At 36.1% G+C, this 27,291-nt stretch overlaps 1 protein-coding gene across 5 annotated transcripts in view; it reads right to left on the reverse strand.

Annotated features, from left to right (window-relative positions):
- Positions 1-27,291, reverse strand: part of LOC105212329 (uncharacterized) — a 96,531-nt gene that overhangs the window by 19,530 nt on the left and 49,710 nt on the right. For 2 of the 5 annotated variants that reach the window (XR_008470969.1, XM_011184229.3), the window contains exons 7-19: positions 22,487-23,439; positions 19,747-19,969; positions 18,616-18,882; positions 17,665-18,194; positions 17,429-17,566; positions 17,186-17,320; positions 15,569-15,760; positions 12,730-12,852; positions 10,890-11,300; positions 10,480-10,820; positions 6,137-9,207; positions 5,399-5,521; positions 4,658-4,829 (exon numbers count right to left, since the gene is read on the reverse strand). Coding sequence is in view for 3 of the 5 variants with exons in the window: in XM_011184229.3 (XP_011182531.3) it covers positions 4,658-4,829; positions 5,399-5,521; positions 6,137-9,207; positions 10,480-10,820; positions 10,890-11,300; positions 12,730-12,852; positions 15,569-15,760; positions 17,186-17,320; positions 17,429-17,566; positions 17,665-18,194; positions 18,616-18,882; positions 19,747-19,969; positions 22,487-23,439 (6,679 nt within the window). In the remaining 2 variants the exon portion in view is untranslated. Of the gene's footprint in view, positions 1-738; positions 911-4,657; positions 4,830-5,398; positions 5,522-6,136; positions 9,208-10,479; positions 10,821-10,889; positions 11,301-12,729; positions 12,853-15,568; positions 15,761-17,185; positions 17,321-17,428; positions 17,567-17,664; positions 18,195-18,615; positions 18,883-19,746; positions 19,970-22,486; positions 23,440-27,291 lie in introns of all 5 variants that reach the window. The other 3 variants (XM_054229416.1, XM_054229425.1, XR_008470972.1) reach the window with 3 other exon arrangements.

Here is a 27,291-nt window from a genome sequence, read left to right on the forward strand (position 1 = left end):
TAGAATAAAAGAAAATAAGAAACATATTTTTACATTAACAAGAGTAGAGAGAAAGACAGAGAGAAATCATGTAGTGGTTCACAGTCAGGCAGCAGCAACGTCAAGGCTCACTTTCACTTATTTTCTTATGTATATGGCATGATTTTATCGTTATTGATTTTTTAAAACGCACTCAACTCTTTTTTTAATAAATTGTCAAAGTTAAAATTTTTTTTTGTAATATTCCCAGTCTTGATGTAACTTTTTGCGTCTTCAAATTATTCCAAAATTTAATGTTTCTGAAGTTAGTTTTATATTCCGTATTTTGTTGTTGTTAAAAATGTTTAAAGTATTTGCCAAAAAGCATACTACGCTTATTTCCAAAATTGTATATGTATTAAAAGTTAAAATTTTTGTAACCATTTGGACGTCTGGTGACTGTTAAAACACTTCATTTGCTTTGCAAATATTATATTATAATTTGCGGTTTCGGTATTAATATAATGTTGATCGGTCGATAAATAACTATCTATTTGATGCATGGTTGTAAATATGATTAAAACGTTCACAAAAAGAGTTGAGTGCGCTCATGCGGTTAACCGTTAAATGTATATACAGCGAGATGCAACTACACGAACAAATTTTACTAATAAACTGTCGATATGGTTGTTATTATTATTATTCTATTTTTGTTTTTTAGTTTTGTTTTGAGTACGAAAATCGTTTGCGTGCGCATCACGCAGTAGATGATGCACTTACGATGAGCCCTCAGAGCTGGATATGGAATGTATACTTCCGGTACGATATTGTGTGCTCGATGCTGTGGGCGGCACCTCCACAGAACGTTGTATGCTGCCGGCAGAGCCGCGTGACTGACGAAGATGATGATGATGATGAGATGCATTGGAAGCGGCAGCTGCATTATATTGGTCTGCATTAACGGGAGTGGTAGGAAGACATTGAATGATTAACACTGATTACACATGTATGATGTACTCAATAATGCAAAATGATGGTAAATGCCGTTAATTATGCTAAACTGCCTCAAATCATTCCTCTTGTACTGGTGCGTACTGCATTTGTTTTATTTCTACTTCTTTTTTTTACTACACATTTAGAATAAATGGATAACATTGCGTACGTATGTTTGAATTTATATTGTTAGTAAATACGTACGTATATACAATAATCGCAGGCACAATACAGCTGTAATGTAAATGGGCTTCCAAAATACACAAGCAAGCCCCTGTGCAAGATCACTTCGATCACACATGTAAATACATATGCATACACTTAGGCTCGAGCGAATTTATATCTTTGTACACACACTGCTATTTCGTACATGTACTCGACAGAAGAGGAAACCAACAAATTTTACAAAAATACAAACAAATAAGAATGATTAAAAATATTTGTAAAAAATACAGAAACAAAAAAAGTACAAACATTTGAGTACTTTAAACGTAAATTGAATAAAACTAGTAGGACAGATAATAGCGCAAAGTATAGCATGAAAAGCGGTTGAAAAAAATAATAATAATAAAAAAGTTGTATACTTGCAGTCTAACAAAATATTTGTTATACATAAGGTTTATGAAGAATAAATGTTGAAAAATATTTTGAATATTTTTCAGTAAATATTTGAAAACATTTGAATGATTAGTATATTGAATATAAAATCGCAGAGTAAACATTTTGAAATAGTTATAAATATTTTATATTAATTAAAAAGCAACCTGCAACTAAAATATGTATATATATATTGTAATGCCTTTTAGTCGGCGTAACCTTAGCGTATTCAAGCCAATACATTTCAATTGCTAATCTCTCCAATTCCATTACATAATTTCATCGGAACTACTTTTGTCGACCAATCGTGTGTATTGCTCTCCAATTTCTCACAAAAAAATTTAGCTTCTAAGGTCACACCTACACACATACGCACATATGCATGTTCGTGTTGGTTGTGTACGAGTGAGTGAAGTGGTTTGTGAGCGAGTAGTACGAGATGAGCGCCCTTCTATGTCTCCCTGCATATAAGTATGGTTGTATATATTATACTACAGTAAACTGTGGTTGCGTAATATTGTTAAGTATACTTGGTCGTAACAAAAAGAAAATATAATTAATTTGCGATAGTTGTAGATGATAAACATTAGAGTTCTCAATAATTCATTAAAGCATGCAAAAAAGGAATTATTATAGTGTTTGATAAGCATTGTTCCCAAGTAAACGTAATCAAGCATATACAATAGAAATATTTAACGTAGCAACAATCCAGCGAAGTAATGATTTTGAAAAAGAGTTCAACTTTAGTATCATTATCTAACATCCGGTATAAGAGACTAACAAACTAAACAAATGAAGTATCCGTTATGAACACTTCCGACAGGGAATGAGGAATCGTCATACCGTAAAACGATTCATCGATTTACATTCGAACATATAACACATGCAGATGTATTTGTCTCTTTCCAAAGTATTTTTAAGTATTCTCTTAGATAACGGAATGGTGAATACTCGCATTAGAGAGAAAAGCTCAAATTCCGGAGCTTTCATAAGTGAAAGACATCAACGCAGTACGAAATTTTTCGAAGTTAACGTTGTACTGAAGAAATCATGTCATTCGAAAACATAAAAATATTACATTTCTAAATAAACATTAAAATATTTCTCTGGCACATTATTTTCTAATCGGCTAACAGTTGTTTGGCTTTAAAAATTTTGAGATTGGGAATTAAGAATTTTCCAATTTCCAAGAATTTTTTATTAAATTCGAGAATTATTTATTTATAAAGTTTCTGTTCTGGTTTCTCATTATTTCTATTATCTTAAGATGCTAAAACAAACAATATTTTCTTTGATTGAGATTAGGATAGAACACATGATAGATGGGGGGATGGGAGGGCTTGCAACATTTACTTAATATAAACACTTATATACTTATGGTCAAATATTTTTTGAACAGAAAACTTCGCTGGATTGTATACCATATGTATAAACATTTATTCTATTATATTACTGAATATTTTTCAAACATTTCTTAAAACTAAAGTACATATGAGAAGGAAAAAAGAAACGCAGAACACTTTGTAGATCAATTCGAAATACTTTCCAATTTAACAGTAAATCGGAAAATTCCTTTCCTTTTGCTTAATTCAGAATCCGTTGTAAGTTGAAGGCTAACGCTTTAAGCTAAATAAATAGCGATCTTACCGTATACTCCTTAAATCACCTAAATCCTTTGATTTAATAGGCTGAAAAATTTCTTCTATTTGCTTTTTAAGGTAAGGTGTTGTTGTAAAGCGTTTAAAAGCATGCAAAGTGTTTAACTAATGTATTGCGGTTGTATTGTTGGTTGTATATTTATTATTAAGTATTATTGATGAATGAGGAAAATATCATTAACTCCTGTAATTTGTTGCAAAAAGCAAGGCCGTTCTAGAAATAAATATGTGTGAAATTGCAATGGCGTAATGGCACACTTCACCAAGTAACTATGAATTCAATCTACTAACTACAGCATTTTACTAATGAAATGAAAAAAATGGTTTTTAGAGTACTATTAAACCGTTAATAGTCTTCGAATGTATTGAATATGAACACATCGAATGCAGCTTAATGCAGAGCTTAATCATTGTGTGAGAGCTTAATTAATAGAATGAAGCATAAGTTATTGTAAAAGCTGCGATTCAAATTCGAAAGCTTTTCAAAAACATTTTGTTTTGCAGAGTAAATATTTGAAAAGCTTTCGTTTTAAATTGCATATGATATTTCTTTGCCATTTGTTTGAATGACAGTAAGAGCCTAAAAATACGTATCGACTTTGGACGTTAAATGACATTGAAGTCAAGTTATTGATTCAAATTTCAAGATTTGGGTAAGGATGCTCGTTTTCCGTAGAGCTTTCATTTTTGTATATGTATAGAGCTTTCATTAGCATGTGTTGCGTTGGGGCGATCATAGCTGATTTTTAACCGCGGTAAACCGCCATGCCAAGCTTCTGAGGGAGTTGATAAGCTTTTGTATACATATAGAAATAAATACATATATTGTTTTTTATTTACAGTGGAAGTGTGGTTTTATGAGACCCTTTTAAGTTACCAAAACTTTTCGAAAAAATCAAGCTTTTGGGGGTTAAAGCTTAGCTCATATTGTATATAAAACTAAGAGAGGATAAAGCTTGATTGATAATTGCGGACTCACAAGGTGTGTTAAAATCGATTTGCGAATAGAAAGCAAGAAAAATTTGAGCGAGTTGCGGTACATGGTATTCCTTTGACGAACTAAAAATGCTTAAATAAAAGAGTAAAAAACAGTTTTTAAATTTTATTTGCGCAGCTTTTTCGTTTCTTTAGTTAGTGTACTATTTTGAGTTAACCAAAAGACACAACAACACCTTGTAAGTCCACTTTGTGTATTATATATAATATGTCCTAATGACTTTTTCAATAATTTATTAATGTTTATCATCTTTTCGTGAGCACTTTCGCATTTACCTTCAAGTATATATTTTATTAATAAAATAATGCATAAAAAAATGAAAATTAAATTTAAAATAAAACTGGTAACAAATTATAGAACTTGTATATAACGCAATAGAAAGAAAAAAAATAAACAGATAATCAAAGTGTGAGAGAGAGATATAAGAACGAAAATAGCAATAGAATTTGCGAACCTGTCCCCACCAGTGCCGGCTCCGACATCAGCTAATGCCTCACCGCCATCGGCTTCAGATGACGAACCGCGCGACAGCGCCCCACGTATCTCACCTGGCAGAACTTCTTCGCTTCGGTGTACCGTAAATGAGTTCTTACCCTTCTTTCCAAAGCCCATACGTCTTTTACGACCTTTATATATAGCATGTATGTACATTGATAATTGATGGTTTCACTATTTTTCGCTTTAATTAATTTTTAATATTCGATTCTAAAAGTGCTGAATGATATTAATTTCTCCAAAAAGTTGACTAGCTTTTATGGAAATATTGTTGTATTTTATATTTTTGTCTTTTAAGTATGACTCTAAATTACGTAGTATTTACACTTTGGCATGTACTGACGTGTATATAATGAAATATTTAGTAAAAACAAAAGATGAACAGTGTTGACAAATGATACCAAAACTGAATTCGAATACATTATTATGAAAATAATAAATGAAAATGTCAAATGAAAAATACTAACTAAGGGCACCGTGTTCAATAAAAAATCGTTTATTTTTTTCATATGATTTTTAATCTACTTGCTCCATTTTCGTATTGAAAATATCGCACCAAAAATTAACTTGAATGAATATCATTCTTTAACTTTTTAAAATGGTTAGTATGCATGTTGCATGATTTGTAACTAATTTGCAGGATACAACTTTTGAATTATGAATAAGCGGATAACAGTAGTTAAACAAGGCGTGCTCTTACCTGTAGCCGATAATTGGGAGGTGGAGTTGGATTTTTTACCCATACCGCTGCCGCCTTTGGGGGAACGCTCTTGCTCTACGCCACCCTTTTTGCGATCTGTTGCAGTATCAGATAAGCTGCCATCTGATGGAATAATCGTGTGATTAGTTACATGTAAAATACATAAAAATACACTGAGAAGAAAACTACGATATAAAACATAATTAGACTACATATATACATTTCAATTTAGGAGTTCAATAACATTGGATCTCATATTTTCGATCTGTATTAGATTGAATTTTTTGATTTGAAAATTCTGATTTCAAGAATTGAGAAGAATAGAATTTCGGATTCGGTGGTCTTTGACTTAAACATTCTATATGAGATTTAGAAGTTATTTTAAATTTATAAAGACTACAAAGTTCAAGGATGAAATCCGGCTTCAGTTACGTAAACTCGACTGCAGGGAGATTGAACTAACTGCCGACAGCAGAGAAAAAGGTAGCTTAAATATGACACCAAAGTGAAAAGCTTATTTGCCACTGTATTGATATGACAATGACCCGGCAGTCAAGAAGAAGAATATTTGCAACTTCTTTCTTATGAAGATTTTTATAATTTTTATACATTTTTCAATTTACGAGTAATTGTAAATGAAAACACATACTAAGTTCTCAATACGCACACACATATATATGTTTACAGCTACACGACATTCATGAAAGTACATACACATCTACATACATATTTGCTTACCAACTTTCTCATCAACACTCTGACTAAAGTTCGCATCGTCCTTCTTCTCCTCACCACCACCGTTTTTGTCTTTGTCATATTCACTGAAATCATCATCCAGCATAGCGTCGATGGCATCCCAATCGATGACGTCGAGTGGCGCGTCGGCATCATCCGTGGCAGCGGCATCGCCACCGGATATTGTTGTATCACCAGTATTCGTTGTTGTTGTTGTGGCAGCAGTATTTGTTGTTGAGGTTGTTAAGGTTGAAGTTGTTGTTGCCAGAGCGGTTGTTGTTGTATTCGACGATGATGTGGTTGTGATGTTTGTGGATGTAGTTGTTGTTTGTATGGGAGTTGTAGTTGTTGTTCCGTCAACGTTTACGTTTTGGTTAGCGTCGTTAGTTGTATTTGTATGTTTCAATGAGGCACGTTTAGGTGATGTGGAGTTAGCGACACCATGATGGGAATTTGCAAAAGAGGAAGAAGAAGCATTATTAGAAATATTACCACCGACGACGATATTACCAGCAGCAGCAGTAGAAGAAGCACCACCACCACTACCACTCCCACTACTAGATTTCGTCTGTTGTTCCGCGCCGTATGAAACTTCTTTCCCTTTTTGCCTAACACTACCACTACCACTACTACTAACAAAACTATTACTACTTGCATTTGTTGTTGTTGTATAATTACGATTAGTGTGCGAGTCTGTATATTGATCACCGTAATCATCGTATTCGAAATATTCGGGTTGGTCATTGATACTAACGAGATTACTGCGATCACTGCCCGATTCATGCTGTAACTGTTCTACACGTGTACGATGACCACCAACGGCGGCCATCGATGATTTACTGCGTTTCGAGACAATCGATGAATGATGTCGTTGTTGACTAGGTGATGAGCCTGGCCCCACCGAGCGACTGAGATCGCGCGGATCACGTACATCGCGTGGATCACGAGGATCACGTTGATCGCGATGTTCGCCAATTGGTCCCGGTCGATCGGTGGAGCCTGTACCATTCATGGATATTGGTTCGCCACTATGCGGTGGCAGCGTAGCAGACGAATGTGTGGTGGGATCCATTAACATGGGATCGTCGTCGTAACCTTCAACTGGTGAGAAATTGTGAGCATTTTGTGCGCTTGGTGGATGTGGCAGATTGCGACGTCGCTTTTGGTATGGCAGTGCAGCTCCGTAGAGCTTTTCCTGATTGGTGCGTTGTAAATTCAGAGACATATGATTACGCTCGCGGCCATCGAAGCGACGTCGTGGATCGTGAAATACAGATGGTGCAACACCGCGGCGCGTCCAACCCACGTCCGAGTCGTAGGTAATAGTAACGATCTTATCGTCAGTTACAAGAAAGTGTGAGTGACTAAGCGGATTGACTGCGTCAACATTGGCACCCATATAAGATTGTCGTATATTTGTTTCGGAACCATAACGACGAGATAGCTCCTCCAGCGGCGGATTATATATCTCGTCTTCGTATCTTATGCGACGACGGCCCCAACTTTTCGCATGTAAATCATCGTAATCTAGTGAACGCGACTGACCCTCATGAAACATTTTTCGTCGATCTAAAGTGCCCGTTGGTACGCCCACTTTCGGTTTTTTCAATATAGAAGGAGGTTGCGCTTTCGATTCGGCAATTGGTACAGCCGTTACAAGTGCGTCTTCACTTAATTGTCGCGATAGACGCAATATCGATTGTGTGGGCAGTTGAGGTGGCGGTGCCAATGTGGACTTGGCCTTTTTGTGTGCCGTTGGTGTTGGTGTGTGTACATGATAGGTGGGCACAGCGCCCAAGTCAATTTGTGGTGCGGTGAGACCGCTCACGAAATGCTGATCCACACATTCGCCGCATATTGCCGGATCCATAGTTGGCAGTGAAGGCTCTGACGATGGCTGATACATGGACAATGATGGTCTACGCAGTAGTTGCTCGGCTGTGTAAGGATAGGCGACCGGATGATGCTGTGGATGAGGATGGGATTCAGCAATGCAAAATGGATTTTCGCAAGCACCTATTGCAATGCCGGGTGTGGTAAGTGCAGCATTTGTCGAAAGTACGACCGGTTGGCTGCCATTTTGGCAGTGGCTACATGTATTGTCATAATGATCGCGCACATAGGCAATGTAAGATGAAGGCGATGATGAGACCGAATGGGCGTGCTGATGCGGCGAATTGACTGCAGCAGCCGTTGGTGTACTTGTGGAGCTTGGACTATGACGAAATAGATTCACTACGGGCGTGGTGATACGTTGCAGATGTTCGTAAAATGGATATTGGCTACTGGACCCTAGGGAGCTATCACGTGGAAAAATCTTGTCGGCGAAGGGACTGAAATCGGCAGCATGAGTTAGAAACTCGGGGAAATGTATGGGATCCGGTATGTGCGGTAAGTATTGATGTGGATGAAATATATGGGGATGTGGGTGTGATGATGGTTGTTGTTGCTGTTGATGCAATTGTGTGCTGACAGTGTGCGCTGGCGGCGGCAGCGGCGGCGGTATTGTGGATGGCGGTGTTGGCGGTATAACCGTTACGCCCGCCGGCTCCATTAACAGTAGACCCGTTTCGTTGCTCCCGTCAAGCATATACGGATCCACTATTAAATTACCGCTATTGTCGGTCATGACGAGTTGGCTTGGCAGTTGTATTGGTTCATGTAGTTGTTGCTGTGTTTGCAATTGTCGGTGTGGTGGTAACAGGTGATGTGATGGCGCATTTGCATTTAGTATATTTTGTGGATTAGATGCAGCCACTAAATTTGCTGTGTTCGGCGGTGAATCGGCAGCCGCCATTTCGGCAAGCTGTTGCAGCTGCTCTAACTGTTCCAGCAGCAACATCTGCTGTGACGCTGTGTTGAGGTGTGGCGGCGACTGTCCCATACCGTACAGTGATGCGCCTGTTAAACTGGTTTGTAAAAAATCACAATCATCGACCTCGATCGTATTGGCGCGATAGCGTTCAAAGAAGCCGGGGCCCCGAGCGTGTGCGTGGTGACCGGCAAGCGTGGTGGTGGGGACACCGCCAGGAATTTGATCGGCGCCGTACAAGGTGCGCCAATTGCGTGGCAAACTTTTGATGGTGTGAGCGATTGTTTGGTTGGTTTTGTAGTTGTTGCGTTTTCAAATTTGGATTGCGATTTACGGTATGTTCATGAAGCCGCGTGTGCATTTGAGAGCGGTTGTGTGTTGGTGGTAGTATATTTAAGTTGTTTGGTTTTTGTATTTTTTCAATTTTGAATTACAATTTTTTAAGTTTTGTTGTTTTCATTGTTGTTATTGTGTGTTGATTTAATCCGCATGCGCATGCAAGAATGCAAAATGATCAATGAGGGATCATTTCGAGTTGATTATTGTTTGTTTGTTTGTAATTTTGTTGGAATATGGTGTTTTTGTTGTTGTAATTGTTGGTGTTGATTTCGTATAATTTGCGTTAAAAAACAAATAATTTATTTTGAGAAAAAATTGCAAATAAGTTTAACATATTGCCAAGTAACGGTTGTGTGATGTGGTAATTTGTACGTTGTTTGTTGTTGTGCGTTCACATCAGTCAGTCATTTTGTGTAGTGAAATTATGCAAAGTTGTTGTATTTTTGTGTGTATTATTTATATACCATTGGATGTGGTATATACCATATATATTGTTGTTGTTTTTGTTTTGTTGACATTTTAATTGTAGTTTGATGTTGTTGGCATATATAAAGCAGTTCAACATAAAATTAGCGGGCGTCATTGAAGTGAAGTAGAGTAGATTTTTTGGGTTGAGAATTAGTTGAGTTGAGTAGTTGAGTTGAGTTGAGTAGAGTAGGTATGTAGGTATGTAAAAAATAATAAAGAAAAGAAAACCAAATTGTTTGTTTGTTTTCCAGCAAAAGTTGCCATATTGAGGAAAAGTGTTTGATGTCAGTAAAGTAAAACAAAAAATGACAGGGTTGCATTTACTTGAGCCGAATATCGTTACAACTCAATTGTTTTTGCTTTTTTTCAAATGAAATAAAATAAAATTAAATCGTGTAAAATAAAGAATGTAAAAATTTTGTACTGATTTGGTTCAAAAACGTGTCTGATTTCAATTCAAAACTAATTCCAGAACTACTAATTTCGGCTTGTAACGGCTGATTGTTCGACTGATTTGAATTGTTTGATTCTTTATTAGGTTTTTTTGTGATTTGGCACGATTTCATATTAATTTTTTTTATTTTTTTTGGCTTGATTATGGTTTTGGTGCAGAAATTTTGTTTCCCGGCTGTTTACAACAAACACACAGCAACCCAAAACGAAAGCGTTTTTTGTGGGATATAAGGGAAAAGCCGCTCGGCTCGCAAGCCAATCAGCATCTACTTACCTCAGACCACGTGAGCCGCGCGGCCGTTCCGATTGTGTTGAGAAGGCGCTTGAAGTTACGCTAACCACCGACTCCATATCAGAATCACCAAATTCACCCATGAAGTCCTTATCAGGCGATAGCGAGTGTCGCGGGCGTGCACGCGTCTCCATCGACTGTAGATCACTGTCGGAGAGTCCGGTGTAGTGACGCTCCCAGCCACCCATGCCGGTGCTGCGGTAGGTTGCCTGATGATGCATTTGACGCGTGCGATGACGGCCGAATCGTCCGCCACCCGGTCGTTCATCGAATTCTTGACCCAAGCGATCGCGTAGCATGGCGCTGCGTGAAGTTTGCGGCACCTATAACACAAATATAGAAACATAAAAATATTGTTCCATTAAGAGTGATGCGTTCATTGCTACGCCCACCTGTGGCAGCTGCCGTTTTTTGGGCGATCCCGTCGGTGTGGCGGTTGCGGAACGCGACTGAAAGCGTCCCTGCTGTGCTGCTCCCGTTGGGCCAATTGCAGCGCCTCCTATGCCACCCAAGACAACACCACCAGCGCTGGCACTCAAAGAGCTCGCCCCACCCGACAGTGAATGCCCGTATGCTGAGCCACCGGTTGCGTGTATTGGAAGCACTGGATAGTCTATGTAACGATCGTCAGGCGGCGAGAGTGAACCGCGTCGGGGGCTGCTGCTGCGATAATAACTGTGACCGCTGCCGGTCACACCGTGATAGCTGTCGGTCGGTGCAGCAGAGTGACTGCGCTGACTCAGGCTCATGCCACTGGGACCAGTGATGGCGCCATTGCGACGCAAGTAACCAGTGCTCACCTGCTGTTGGCAAAATGCGTTGAGGTAGCGGAAATTTATAAATATATATAAAAATTAATTTTGTTGGGATTATTGAAGATAAGTGTCGAAAATGAAGTTATATTTTCGTTGGAGCGCACATGAAGCGCCTCACTCGTGCTTATTGTAAATTGGGAAACTTTTCTCGCTTAATAACTAAGGAAACTTGTTTAAACTGAAAATGAAATAGTTGGCGGTGTAAGCTCTAAAATGTTCAAAAACAAGCAAAAGTTCGTATGTTTGTGTGGAATACGTTAAAGGAATCGAATATAATTGCAATCAATAGTTACACACTTATAAAGACAATAACTTACAGTAGAAACTTCTAAAATGTAGTTGGGAAATTCGCATTAATAACAGTTAAATTACAGTACAACAGCTTGATAAAAATTATTTTTTTATTTATAAGACAACTCTACTAGTAAAGGCATACAAGTGTGGACTTTGCTTCAAAGGCTGTAGCGACGCGGCAAATGCGGTTATTCATATGCGTTGGCGTAATGGTTGTGCGTCGGACTAGAATGTATAAAATGACATCTGTTTGTAATTAATGAAAGCGATGATAGTTGAAACAATTTTTTTTTTAAGTCTTCTTTTAGCTAGCTATTTTTAGTTTCGGCCTGCATAAAGCTAGGCAGGGCCAGGCTTTGGTACAACCACGACCGTCTTTCAAAGTGATTGCTGTGATCGCGTGCTTAGTGCCTCTGCGTCCTACCTCGGGCAATCATTTTTTTTGTTATAGCGCTTATATCTCCATTAGGTCAAGAACTCACAAACTTGTAAAGTTATCTGGTAGAGAACATTGTATATAGAAGTTATCAGGGTCACTGTCTTATGGGCGTACAGGGGAGGGATTGTTAAATATTTTACAGTATGCCAAAGATCGAAGGTTCCATAATAACCATTTGTACGTCTATCTTGAATGCTCGTTTTTATTTTATGTATAGAAAATCGTATATGAGACAACGATGGGTGACCAAGAAGATGACACACCATGAATCGGATATACTTGAGCGTTTAGAATCATCTTGAAGAGGTTTTTGTTCAGTTCACTATTAATGCTAAGTCTACGAAAAAAATTTAAGTTTCATTAGTTTTGAAATACATTTATGGGTAGCTTCGCTCGTCTGAATATAATTTTTTTCCTCTTGACCTACTTGTGGACTCTCTATTATATTCATACATTATTATTCACAAACATTTTTAAAATCCTAAGTTACTTTTTAAATAAATATATTTGTTGTAATATTTTAATATAGCTTTAAACCAAGCCAAGAACTAATTTCCCTCACTCAATTCAACGGAATCGCTAGTATTTGTATTGAGTGGTGTTTAAGGACTTGCCACCTGTCACAATGAACATCCCATCTACATATACACATACATTTGCATGTATTTGTAATTGCTTTCAAACCTGATTATGATAACTTTGTCCAATGCCAGATACCGTACGATAATCACGCGCTACCATACCAGCTACACGTTTGCGACCTTGCGGTGACATATCGCGTCTTGAGCGACGCTCATTCAAGTCAATCTGCAGGAGTGGTGAATTTCGAAATGTTTTGTTGTTTGCAGTCCAATTTTTCGATGTCATTAAAAGTGTCAAGACCGTACATATATACATATTAATATTTTCAGTTTTTTATATTTTGAAATGAAGGCGGATGAATATTGGTGCAGCGTAGGTTTGGAATTTGCAAAACGTTGCAAGGTTGGACAATTTTGTGATTTGTCAATTGTTTTAGGTTAGAGGCGAGCGTGATTATTTTGAATGTCATTAAAATTGTATGAAAGAGAGAAGAGAAAAAAGTAATATAAGTAAACGAGAGAACTATAAATTAACAATTAAGTAATATACATGAAATATGCTACAGGAGGACTAATTTCGGGTAACTATATACAAACGAGGGTACAATTTACAGAATTTAAAATACACGGTATACATGGAATGCGGTTTATTTTTTTATGCATAATTTTTTACAATTGAATGGGTGTGGACACGATTGCAGTTGCATATATCTATACCGTTATGCACAGATCTACATATGTGTGTATGTAGATCTTAAAAGTGTGGTAGTGGAATACTTATAGTTGGATATGACTGAGTTTGAAAACATTAACAAGTGTAATATTAGATGTGTTTGGCTGGTGAAATGGTGAGTAATGGTGATCACGGTGATTTGTGGCAATGTGAAGATGTTTTTTTTTACTTTCAGCTATTTTTACATACGAAATATTTGCACGGATAGCGTATTGACAAATAGGGTGGGGTTTTATGGGTAGTTTAGCGGTTCGACGAGGCATACCTTTTAGGCACAAAGCTAAAACACACACTTTTTATGTTAATTAGCACATTTAAATTAACAATGCAAACTAAAAATAATACAATTAGTACATCATACACTTACACATGCAACAATAAACTAAATACGAATACCAAAAATGTATTTGAAACACAGACACTAATGTGGTGAGTTGATAGATATTCCTTAAACTTATTTGAACTGAAAAAGCATTTGTTTTCAAAGCCAAATGCTTGCTATTAAATAGTTTTATGCATGTGTTCTCATTACACATTTTATATGATTGACATTTCTTAAATTTTACTTAATTAGTACATAATTCTTAAATTTACATAAATCAATTTTTTCAACACAAATAGACGTATTTTTCTCTTCGTACAATTATACACATACATGGAATACTAGTCAGTTTCGCTTATATCGCTAGCAATTTTCATAAAAACATACATAAATAATAAATGTGGTTGCTTTGTAGTTGTCAAAACGATCTAAAATACATAAAAAATACACAAAAGTACGCGAACACGCGCAAAACACTATAACTGCGCTTTTTGCTCAATAAGAGCACAAATTCCATTAAAATCCAAGCACACAGTCAAAAGAAAGAGAGAGAGAGAGAGAGAGAGAGAGAGTTATATAGTTGCATTTATAAGAGCGCATGTCTTTGTATTTGTGTGTGTGAAAACATTGGCAGCATTAGAGAAAGGAAGTTTGCGTGCTCATGTGTATGTAAACGAGCTTTAAGGCACGTGACGCAGAGACAAGCGATGCGAAACGTTCATTATTCGAGCAAATACTTGTAGAAATTCGTACTTTGAGAGAAAATATATTACACGACAACAATCCAAAACAAAGGATTTAAAATAAAAATATATTATTTATATTTATAAGATTTCAGTTTTTTTTATGAATACATAATGATAATGAAGTATAATGTTGGAGAGCTTCAGGAAATCAGAACTCAGAGAGACTTATAATGTTTAGTTGAAGTGCCTCGAAGGTGGTGCGATCCGAGAAACTTCAACTTACATTAGGCACAGTATGAAATTTTGTGTGTTATGAAAGCTTTAAAATCTTTGTATATTGCGTTTAAAAAATAGTTAGATACTCGAAATATCTCATTGAAAGCCAAATGACAATTAAAAAATATATAATAAAAATTTATGTGCTTACTTATAGGATGCATGTTTGTGGCATGCTCTGTAGAGACTTAACTTTAAAAATAAAATAGTAATTTAAAGCTTTAGTGAAATTTCGCAACTTACAGCAGATAATACTCTTTAACAATACAGTGCCACTGAGCTTTCTAGTTTCCTGTTCGCTAGTTAAGTGAAAGCTTTTTAACAATGCAATTTCAAACAATGCAATTGTATTTGTGAATGCCTAGCTTTGTTGCTTTAAATAAAGCTTTCACAAATTACCGTTTCTCCTTAACTACGCCGTGAATCTGAATTTTCTTGTTTGGAAAATAGCTTTCCCAGTTACTTATATTAGTGAAAGCTGTAATGTATTTGTGAATGTACACATGCGATTTCAAAGGAGGATATGTATTGAGATGAAACAAATCCAATGAATGCATTAATATGAATTGGCTACATGATTGTATATACATATGATGTGTGGTTGTGTTTGTACATCGAAGTATTTAAGTACTTTAGAGAGCTTTTAAGCTTCCACAAATTATATGAAATGAATATTTTAGAAGGTATCTTTCAATATAGAATATCGCCTGAGATTGTATAGTATTAATGTGTGTATTTAGTTACATTAGTTTAATATGTAATGGCTATATTATATGATTGATATAATTTGAATGGTTAGCAATGTGTGGAGCGCACATAAAATTCATTTCGTATAAAACATGAATTATATTTGAATTTGAATTCGACTTATGTCATTCTTTATAATGCGTTGACTGATGAGTGTCATTGTGTGTGGATGAGTTACCTCTGGTGGTGGACTTGATGAGCTGCCCAGTGAGGATATGCTTGCGCCATCACGTCCCGGCGTCAGTCCATCGATGTCACATTCAGACGTCGCATCAGAGTCGCTAAGACGTGACATTGTGCTGGGTGGTGATAAATGATCTGTCGGTGTCAAAATCATAATGTCCCCTTCATTATGGTCGTCGTGATGCAACTATGGTGGAGTAGGAAAGGGAGAGGGCGGTGTTTAGTCCAAATTCATACACAAAATGGTGGGGGATATACATATATGTATGTATATGTTGGTACATGTACATTAGATTTTTGGTGTGGTTTAGTTTTCATGTGTGTTCAATGTAGAGTATGATATGCTGTAGTGCTATGTGTGAAATTTTCGCTTATGAGATCATTAATTATATATTGAAATGACTTATGTATACGGCACTCTGATTTCATCAGTTCTTAATTTTAAGTAATTTATATTCTTTCATTCACACACAAGCATTAAAGTAAACGTGCTTGTAAACTGTGTAATATAAGTAGAGAATACTAAATAGTTGTAGTTTTATGCAACTATAAACTCAGCTTTTCTGGCTTATTATTTTTCAGTGCTTATTAAGCATAAGAGAATTTTAACGCTGAAAGCCGGAGGTACTGATATGGAGCTGTACTCTAAGGAACGTAAAAGTGTTCCCTCGCTCTGTTTGTCTCTCTCGCTCTCTCTTTGAAACCAAATGAAACACTCCACAGGCAAGATCAGTTTTTGAGACAGGGATATTTCTTCTTAAAATCGATAAAAAAAAATTTAACGGATTGAATTGATGTTATATTAAGCACACAGAGAGTGTGGGTTTCCTGAGGACAACATAACAATTGGCCAAATTTAAGAACTAATAATAAAAACTAAATATTTAGATTGCTATCATTTGGAGGAATATAAATATTTCACAAGAAATTACGGTTAATAAAAGAAAATTTTGCTATTTTATCACTGGGTAGAATACCATGTTAAGACATTCTAACGAAATGATTATGACCTTTGATAGAAACCTTTTTTAAAGAAAGTTATTGTCCACCATCTGTATATTTAAGTAAATAGCTGTTTTGATCTCAAAACAAAAGGAAAAGAGTCATTAAATAAGAACTTATTGTGGGGGTTCATCATATGCGAATATATATGTATATAATTGGATAAGTATAACTAATTCTCGAGCCTAACGAGTTAATTACAACTTTGTGGCTATATTAGGTAGTGGTTTGACTAGCACGGTCCATATTATGTAAACATTTTTTTTTATTTGAGATAGGTTGCTGGTTTGCTCTTTATCAAATAAGAGTATGCATGTTAAGACCTAAGCGTGCCAGTTTTTTACAGTTAAGTTCGGTAATTTTGTTGCCTATATAATTATTAAAGTAATCATTCTCGTTAGAAATATAGTAGTACGTATTATAAGTGTGACTAATATAAACACTTGGGTACATTCCTTCGGTGTACAATATTTTCAGTATTCTCTTATTGTTTATATGATTTTTGTCATACTGTCATAATTAATACTGACATTCGGCTATGCTAACATTGTTGACTAGTTTGAACGAGTATAAAACGACTGTAAATAGAAAGGTAGAAATTCACACATACGAGATACGAAGTGTCCTGGTGGGGCTGCATTTGGTACCATTCCGCCTCGTCGTCGAGCACGTGATGCGCCAAATCAATGACCACTTCGCCGATGAAATCATTGGCACCGTAGCGCACATAATCCCACAGCGTAACCTAATATAAGCGGCAATTGAAACGGCACGTAAAATTGAAATGAAATTAAATTATAGAAAAAATATCCGTAATTGAAAATAAATTCGAATTTGAGCAACTTGTAATTACTTCAAGTAAGCGACCGGTGAGATCGGAACGCCTTAAGCCTGTATAAACGAACGTTTGACCCCAGCGTGGCTCGCATGTATTCGCTAAGGTTTTGGTGCGTCTTTTCGATTTTGTACCCCGATCGGGTAGAAGGAACACCTATTTGTGCGATAGGGAAAATTAACATACGATTAGGCACTTGCGGTATTACGTGGATTAATTAAATGCGATTCTCCTTATTGTATTTGCACACTCACTTTTGCATAAGGATTGCGTGCGGCACCGCTCTGACGCACCGTTAGGCCCGTCGCACAGACGATAGTAACTATCAGCTGCAGCGTATTCTGATCGTAGCCGAGTTTCATCTGCAGGCGACCCTCGACAGCCATGGACAGTGCATGCGCCACACCCACTGTTGGCAAGTGGTGTGCGGCGGCATGTGGATGCGTGTGCGATGGCGGTGGTGGCTGGTGGTAATGATGATGGTGGCTCGCCGTCGTCGTTGTAATTGGTGTACCGGCTGCAGATGCACTGGCTGTATTCGTGCCGCTCGCTCCGTGCCGTTGCTGTTGTTGTGATTGTGGCGATTGCTGCTTCGGTTGTGGATGCGTTGAGTGCTGCTGCTGATACGTACCGGCGTCGCCGCTGTAGCCACGTTGTTGCACATTCGTCTGCCGCAATGTGTGCGCACCGCCGCTAGTGGCGTGTAAATCGGGCGAACCGGGCGATGTGATTAGTACGCTCGGCTTGTCGCGATGATGTTCGTTCGCAGCAGCGGCACCGGGTGCTGTGTGAAGAGAATGTTGGAACAAATTTATAAAATTAGAGTATAAGGTATAACTTTAAGGAGAAGTGCCTAGTGCAAAGCAATTTATTACGGTAATGTGTGTCTTTGTTTAACCAGGTGTTTCTAGTTTGTTCTTGTTGCAAATGTTTACACTTCAAGTACATAGATATAGACTTAAGCTGCAAACGCGCTCAAATACCAGATGCCGTGGTTGTTTAGTGTTAAATGAAACGTAAATGTATGTTTTCTTCTCATGTGACGGATGTCTAAACTCGTTTTTTGAGTATGTTTATGAGTAAAATTCTGAGCTACTGTGTATATGTTTAACTCTTAACTACAAGAGATTTCATCTTATAAATTAACTAAATAACTCTAAGATTTTATATATTTTTTGATTTTTTTTTCAGTTTGTGCTGTGTACCTTTTCGTGTGTAATATCGTCCGCCGCTGCTGACCACCGCACTGCTGGCAATGGTGTTGGCGAGGCATTGATTATGCAACGTCACGCCTTGCTGCTGCTGACCGACTCCTCTGCGTAGTGCATTGCCGTCGCTGGTGTTTGCGGATATAGGTCGCGAAACTACCAATTCGACTTGTGCGTCCAAGCGACTTTCGTCTATGATCTGGTAAACCTCGTCCGCACACTTATTATGCAGCACTCGACCATTCCATTCGATGACTTCGTCGCCTGATGCAAATGAAATACAAATGCGATGAAAGAGATAGAGATAGGGGCAGAGAGAGAGAGAGAAAGTGAGATAAAAAGATGGGTAAGTAAAATATGGCGGTTGATATTGATAGAAATATAAATGCGTGCAAGTGTAAATCAATAATCAGTAACTGAATATCGCAGTTCGGAGAGCTGTTATATTTTAGAATTTTTGCTGGAAATATCCTAAGCCCTCTCTCGAATGATGGATTTTCTGCATTATTCTCTGGCCGTTTTATGTATAAAAATTTAGTATTTCTTGATTATTATTGAAGTCTCTGAAGATAAGACTAGGCATTACGATATTGTACTTCCCAGTTCATTTGGTGTACGATTATAGGAGATAGTGAGAAAAGTTTCCCAAAGTGGATTAGAGTTGAACCATAAATCAGATGATATGCCATATAAAACTAATGATTTCAAGACAATAAGTAGATAGAACCGAAGTTGATCGTTCTTATATAACGTTTGTTCTATGACTAACATACTTAGAAGAACTCTAGGTAGATGGTTACTAAGCAAAGGAAAGCTTCAAAGTTATGTACTTTTAGAATTCATGCAGAGTTTGGAACTCAGTAGACCTAAGCTTTATATAAGTAAATTGTTTTACAGTTATACTGATTGTAATAGACGATTGTCGAAATGGATCTAAGCTTTATATAAGTAAATTATTTTACAGTTATACTCTTTGTAATACATAATTATAATTGTCGAAACTTGTAGGTCTCAATGTATTCATAGGAGGATTTTCATGGTCTATGTATGTGCATATAAAATATCTCGTCTATCAACTATGCATGCTTATGAGTGCTTTTATGCTATGTAGTATGTTATACTGTTTACCTGGTCGTATATGTCCTTCAAGATCGGCTACCGAGCCGCGTTTCACCTTTTCGACGATCGCACCGCAATCGCTTAATTTATTATGCGCGTCCCCTGCTGTTGTCAGCCGTTGGCCGCTTGTCACCTTCAAGCCGAGTATGTCCTCACCATCATAATACTTTCGTAATAACATACGACCAATTAGGCATGTACTATCCGTGGATATTTGCCAATTCACCGGTTGCTGTGTAGTTTTGTAATTTTCAAAAAGTCGTTTTTTTTTTGTTTTAAAATCGTTAACGGTTTGTGTACAATTTCGTGGAAATTCGATTGTTTGGACGGGCATTTGAACAGTTGATACATATTTGGTTATGATGTTTATGGTGGTGGTGGAGTGCGTTGATGGAATGGTACAGGTGTAGCCAATCGTTTACGTTTTTTGTTTGTTTTGGTTATTTTCATATTTATTTTTGTTTTGTGGGTAGGAGTAGGTGGCGGAGATGGAAGTTGCATAAAACAGGGTAAATGAAAAATTTATGAATATATTTTTGCATAGAGAATTGTTCGTCAATTGTTATAGTTGTACATATGCGCTGTTTTTAATTGTTAGTACATAAAGAAATTGAAATATTTTTATTTTGAGTCAAACAAACAATGAATGAATGCTGACTCTTACATTATGCTTAAAGTTATTACAGCCCTATTTTCGCTATCGTCCTTCATTTCGTATTTGTTGTTATATACATATGCATACTATTTTGTTATTTATATTACAATTAGAGGTAAAAAACCAAAAAAGTTTAAACAAATGTTCAGTTCAATGCGTATGCAATACATTCTCTTTATAAATACAATTTTACATAAATACATACACTTTAATGAACTTAGTACACTTAATGATAAGCATAGAGTTTCAACTACATTATAGAAAGGATGTTGCCTTTACATTTCCTCAATACATGAAATATCTGCCTAAAAATATAAACTTATTTCGCTTAGTTCTTGTAAAATTCATGAGAACACATACAAAATTATAGAGATTATTTTCAGGATTCAATAATTTTCTAAATATTCGTAACTAAAAAATCTAAAAAAGTGTAGTGTGAATATTGCATGAGATAATTTGTATAGCATGCGATATTTGTGAAAATTTTTTAGGAATTTAACAAATGAAAAATGTATATAGACACGTATTTATATGTACAGCGAAACATTTATTGCAACAATAAAACGACACATATACTATTATAAATAGCTAAATTTATTTATATCTGTGTATGTCGGTAGTTGAATAGTATGTGTGATAAATACATGAGTTTTTTATTTGATGTTTGTTATTAGTGCATTTTATGATATATTTTTTTCAGTGTAATGTAGGTTAGTTAATGTGTTTGTATGTATGCATCTGATTAAGTGTTATGATATTTAATAATTGTTAGCTTATTAGCATTTAAAAAAAAAAAATTCTCAAAAAAAAACATATAGCACGATTCTATAAATAGTCTGATTAGCTTTTGAAAAACATTCTTAATTGACACGCTTTATCTATTATAACTGCATATAATAGACTTAATTAATGCAATGTATCAAACGTAATTTAACGAACAATTTACTAATATCAGAATCGTTTGAAATCTTTAAAAAAAATCTTGTAAAAAGGTATATAGTAGGAAGAAATATTTCAGAAAAATGCGGTCTATTTACTTTACTTGCTTTTATCTATTTATAGGACCACTGTCGAATAGAAAACAATAAATTTTGGTCGCATTAGCAAAATACTAATGACCGAATCACAGGAAAACAAATCATAGCTCAGCTCTTGAGTAATAATTCATTAAACCAAATAATTTGATAACTAAAATCTGACAAAACTTCATAATTATAACACCTTATAGTATAGAGTTGTCGACCTGATTGACATTAATCGAAAATTAATTGGTTGATTGGTTGAAATTATGCAATTTACTGTATGTTTAAACATTTCATCGACTTATTTAATTAAATTAAGTTAATTTGCAAATTGTTCACATTGATGCTCTTTAGTCAAAAAGGCCAATTTATTAAATTAAGATGTTATTTGAAGAGCAGAATGTGATTTTCATTGTTACTAGTTTCTTTGTAGTTTTTAGTTGGATGATGGATTATAAATATTTGCAATTATTTTGGTTGTATGTATTTACAATTTCTATATATAAATATGTATTTGATAATTTGTTTCAGACTATGTGAATATTTGCTTAAATTTTGCTATGGTATATTTATAAATATTATATATTGATAAAAGTCAAAATATAGTAGACATAAAACCATGGCATAAAAAAATCAGCTCTATGGAAGCAGATAATAGAACGACCACACACACAGATTTCGACAACATTAAATTCAAATTGGCATGCAATTATGTGCTGTATTTATGTATCAAAGTAAATAAGCTGATAAAAACTGATAATAAATGTGTATTTTTTCATTTCAAGGTATATGCTCAGGAAACACGAAGTTAAGGATGTAAAACACGGTATGTGATCATTTTAGTGGCGAGGAACTCAAGGTTTAAGATTCGCTGAAATTCTGGGAGAGCCTTCAGATTCACACAAAAATAAGACAAATGTGTTACCACTTAAGGCGACACAGTAAGGACAAATACAATTAACATGTATTTTTTTTCGGGTATTGATAGGAATTTTGAGCAGACAGAGAGGTATGTTCATGAGTCCTTGGCAAGTCAGGCGACAATTATTTATACACAGAGCAGTAATTCTACCTTTGGGCCATCGCCGCGATTCGAGTCTTCGCTACTGGTAAACGTACTGCATGTATCGATGCCAGAATCCTTGGTGGCCGAATCCTGACTACCCTGCCGTTCGACGTCCCAGCGTGCCCAATCGGCAGCCGCATCCGAAATGCTAATCGTATTGGCAGTGTGTGCATTTGCGCCCAATTTAGCGCTGGTCAGTATAGTGGCCGCACCTACGTCCACAGCCGTAGATGGTAAAATTTGCGTTACCGGCGGTAATGAACCGGATTTTGTAGTAGCCGAACTCAGCAACGGTTCATCATGCCCATCAAAACGTACTGTCTTCTTTATTCTACGCTCGGTATAACGTCGTGAGTCCTGCGACGCATTCGTCGACAGTATTGCCTCATCCCAATAGGGGTCCGACATTAGCGTTCGATCGCGACCAAGACTACGTGTTGCAGCGGCGCCAATGCGTCGTGCGCTACCCTCTTCACCACGTGTACCACCACCAATTGTGCTGCCGTAGCGGTCGTAAGCGCTTGTAGGCAGTGGCTTATCATCGATTACAATTTGTGGAGTTGATTGGTGATGTTGTGGATGATGTTGTTGTTTTTGGTGGTGGTAGCTACCGGCACTGCTGCTGCTACTGCTACCACCGCCACCTGTAGTTGCCGTAGCCGTGGCTAAAGTTGGCGCCCGACGCGCCGTATACGCTCCACTACTAGCGTTCACAGACTGTCGTTCGTGATTCGATCGATTGTAGACGTTCTGCTGTTGTACGTCCAAGCGTGCGGTGCGTGTTAGCGGGTAGCGTTCGAGTCGTTCGCGATGTAAATCGTAGCGGTCGCGATCGGCTGACGAGTACAAACGATTTGTGTTGGTCAAGCGATAGTCGTTAGCACCGTAAGAGTTTGTCACGCTTAAGAGATCGCGCTCGTTGAGGCTGCGCTGCTGTCTCCAAGGTTCACGTAAGTTGCCTGTTGAGTGAAAGTTTAAGTAGTTTATGCTAAATTGTTGTTGTTGCTCTTAAAATTAAATAGCCGGGGGAAGTGTTTTTTTAGTGGCGGAGAGGAAATTGAAGTTTCAATTCGTATACTCATCGGTTTGTTATCACCTTCGCCCAATAGCCCATTGGCGCATGACGTTGTTTGCGCGGTTTATAATATCAAATTTGTTTTCATTAATTCATTCAAATTTAACTCTTCTAAAGCAAAAGAAAAATGACACAGTCTAATTAAAATCATTTGGAAATTACTCCTAACGTTACTATCCTGCACTGAAGTACAAAACCGAAATTCCGTTCGATTATTTAGTACTAAACGAGTGTCCAAACGAACGTGCATTTGTCTTACGTGTAAAGGAAGTAGTTTGGCAGCACTGAGTTTGAGAAATATTTAAGTTAAGGAATATATATCCTCTAGTGTTCGTTCACATTAATATTTTTTGACGAAAGATCAGTGAACTAGTGATCAGAAATTTAAAACATAAGCTTGTTGATATACATTTCATAAATCATCTTTTCAAAAATGTACGTATGTATGTATTTCTTGTGAGTCAGCCTTAAGAAAAAGTAATGTTCAAAAACTAATCCAATGAATGTCGAACTGATTTGGAGAACTAAAATGCATTTCAGATTTGGATTCAAAAACCAGACAAATATTATCAAATATGTTTGGCTGTGATATGCCGCCATAATCAAAACGCATGTATATCGCTTCAACTGAACTCATGGCTTTGGATGTATTGTATGAATGGAAGGAACTCCGAGTTCCATGAAACCCCCCTGATTGGCCATCTTAGTTGGGTTAGCTTATTAACACACCAATTGCAGGTTTTAATGTGGGGTTTAACATATTTCATGTTAGTAATCTAATTAATTTGGACCTCCAGAGCAAGCAGTGATAAAAAGAGAGGAAGTATGGTAACATATTCGTAATTTGAATGTTGGCTGGCTGTTGACTTAAAAGACCTCTGATTAGAAATGGCATAAAATTAAGCATTTTTTTCTGCGGAGAGTTTGAATTCGATTAGATGTAGAAGCATCGGCACTTTAACATCCGTGGTTTTTTTTAATAAGGTTAAAAAATGTTTTTACAAATAATAAACTGAAACAAAAGCCTGGTAATAATGTGAAATTGTTTGTTGGTAGAATATTTAACATAAATTTCTTAAAAAAATATATTTTTTGTTATTGTGACTTAATAGTAGTATTATTTAAAGATTTAGTAATAAATGTAGGTTTAACTTTAAGTCTGTATAAGCGTTATTTATAAGTAAAAAAAAGTAGTAGAGTTACGATGCCATGCAAATTTTCCACATTTCCATATCAATATATTACATTTTCTTAAGAAATGAAGAAACACTTAACAAGTTGAGTTTGAATAAAAATATATATATAACTTTTATATTTTATAGTATAATAATTTTATAATAATTTATTAAACAAAGTGTAAACGAGTGGAATAAATACGTACGAGTATAGTAATTATATCACGCGTGAAGCGTGTGTTGAGGTGAGAAGGAGAAGTGTTTCGTGGTGTTGCAAGAGAGAGAAACAGATAGCAGTACGTGTAGAGAATGTCAAAAATTGTGTTATTCTTCATTGCACAACACAGATAACTGATTTTCTGCGCTGCGATGCAAAAAAAAAAATTGTCACGCACACATACACATAAACACAAGACGACAAACATTTGTCATACAATAAACAGTGAAGGCAAAATAAAACTGCAGTACACAATGTAAAATTAAAGCGAATGAAAATTAATTTATATACTTAAGTTTTAATAATTGAAAACCAAAATAAAAAAATACCAAATTAAATGGAAATTATAAATAAAGTTGTGCTTTTTATGAATTTCAAAGAAACACATTAATTAATTAAACACACTTGCAGCATTCCAAGAGGTACCTGCCGTACGATATTCAATTCAATCAATTCAATTTAATAAAGCGTGATTTATTTATAAGTATTAGTGCGTAAAACTCAGCACAACAAAACATTTAACACACACTAAATAAGTAACAATTGTTAATGAGCGCAGGCTAGCGTGCGAGCTAGCTAACGACATTTGAGTGTGACAATTATATAGGGAAGTAGAGAGATATACACGTATAGAGAGAGAGAGAGACAAAGATCTTTAGTTATTTGTAGATTAATTAATTATCTTACATTCCCATGGATTTGCAGTTCACTCGGCGATAGTACGAAATGTACGCCGGCATTATTGACACCGACGCCAATGCTGTTGCCGGTGCCAACGCCGACACCACCAACACTACCACCAATAGTAATACCTGCTGCTGAAGTTTGTGGAGGAGATGTGTGGCACAATTTCACGAGTGGGCCGTTCAATATGATTGCATTCGTTTCAATTTTAATTTGTTTTAATTGTGTTGAACATACGAGCACATAGACATTTATATTGTAGTTGGGTGGAGGGGGTAGTGAAAAAGAAAAGAAAAGAAAAGAAAGAGGAGAGAAATCAAATTAAATTCAATTTATCAAAGAGCAACCAACGCAATCAGCTTTATAGCTTCATACATATGTATGTATGCATATGTATTTGCTGCACTCGTGAGTTCAGAGTTTGGTAGTGTTGAGTTGGTGACAATTTACTTGCATGTACATATGTATGTGTGCTATGCATGTGGGTGTGTGCTAACACGTACCGTTGTTAAACACAGCGTGCACTGGTTTGTTTGTGTTTGCGAATTGTAGCAACACATATAAGCATATGAACAGTATATGTTTGCCTTTGTGTTGTAATTGTGTGGTGGTGTCTGTGCAAGATTACATTGCCACAAATATTGTTTACTAAGGGGTTTGGTTGCTTCATGTTAACTGGACTTTTCCTGCTTGCACGCACAAGCGTTGGAGTATATATGTGTGTGTGTGGGCGTGCACTTGTGGGTTGCATTTTATTATGTCATTTATGTACGTGGGTATGCTATTATTTATATTTATCAATTTCATTGCAATTATGTGGTTATTTATTTGACAAAATTCTATTTTTTGCACCCAAATTAAAGTGAAATGTAAATAAAAATAAAACTAATTTAACTTTTCCTTTGATTTTGAAATTGTGGAGAATTTGTTGGTTTCAATTAATTTAGAGTTAAGTTCTATAGAAATGGCTCAGCCCGGCGAATACATGTATGTATAAAGAATATGTGAAATAAAAATATTCGTAGTAATAATATTTGTTTACCATTTGTATGGTATTTTAAGTAAAAATGTATGACTAGAAATAAATAGCTTAAAACACTTTTTATATTTTAATTAAGTTTACAAACACAGCAACTGCCGGAAGCAGATTTACGAACTATTACGCAATTTTGAATTACCTAAGTTCCAATTTGTACTAATATTCAAGAAAGGAAGGATTTAGCTATTCGAGTATAAGAGAGCATTTTATACTCTCGCAATTTAGTGATTTAATTTTATTAAGGTAACACTCGATTCGACCCGTATTTCCGCATAACATCCACTAGAATAACGAAAATCGTTATATATAGTATATGCGGGTGGCGTAACTCTTCGATCGATTATAACTATTTTTGTTACAAAGCTACATTATATCCAATATTTTACGTTCACTTAATTTTGCTAAGATATCTCACATAGTAGCCGATATTGTATATGGTATAAAGCGCACTAAAAATTTGAAAATCAGTATATCAGGTATGACCGTATATTTCGAAACAGAAAGAGCCATCCAAGGTCATGAAAGATCACTGCAGAGCAGAGCATAGAAAGATAAAGGCGATTTCAAATATTAACTGGTACCTCAAATCTACGAATTCGATTTTCCCCAACCACTAATCTA

Source organism: Zeugodacus cucurbitae, chromosome 2 (genome assembly GCF_028554725.1).
Source record: "Zeugodacus cucurbitae isolate PBARC_wt_2022May chromosome 2, idZeuCucr1.2, whole genome shotgun sequence".
In the NCBI taxonomy this organism is placed as follows: Eukaryota; Metazoa; Arthropoda; class Insecta; order Diptera; family Tephritidae; genus Zeugodacus; species Zeugodacus cucurbitae.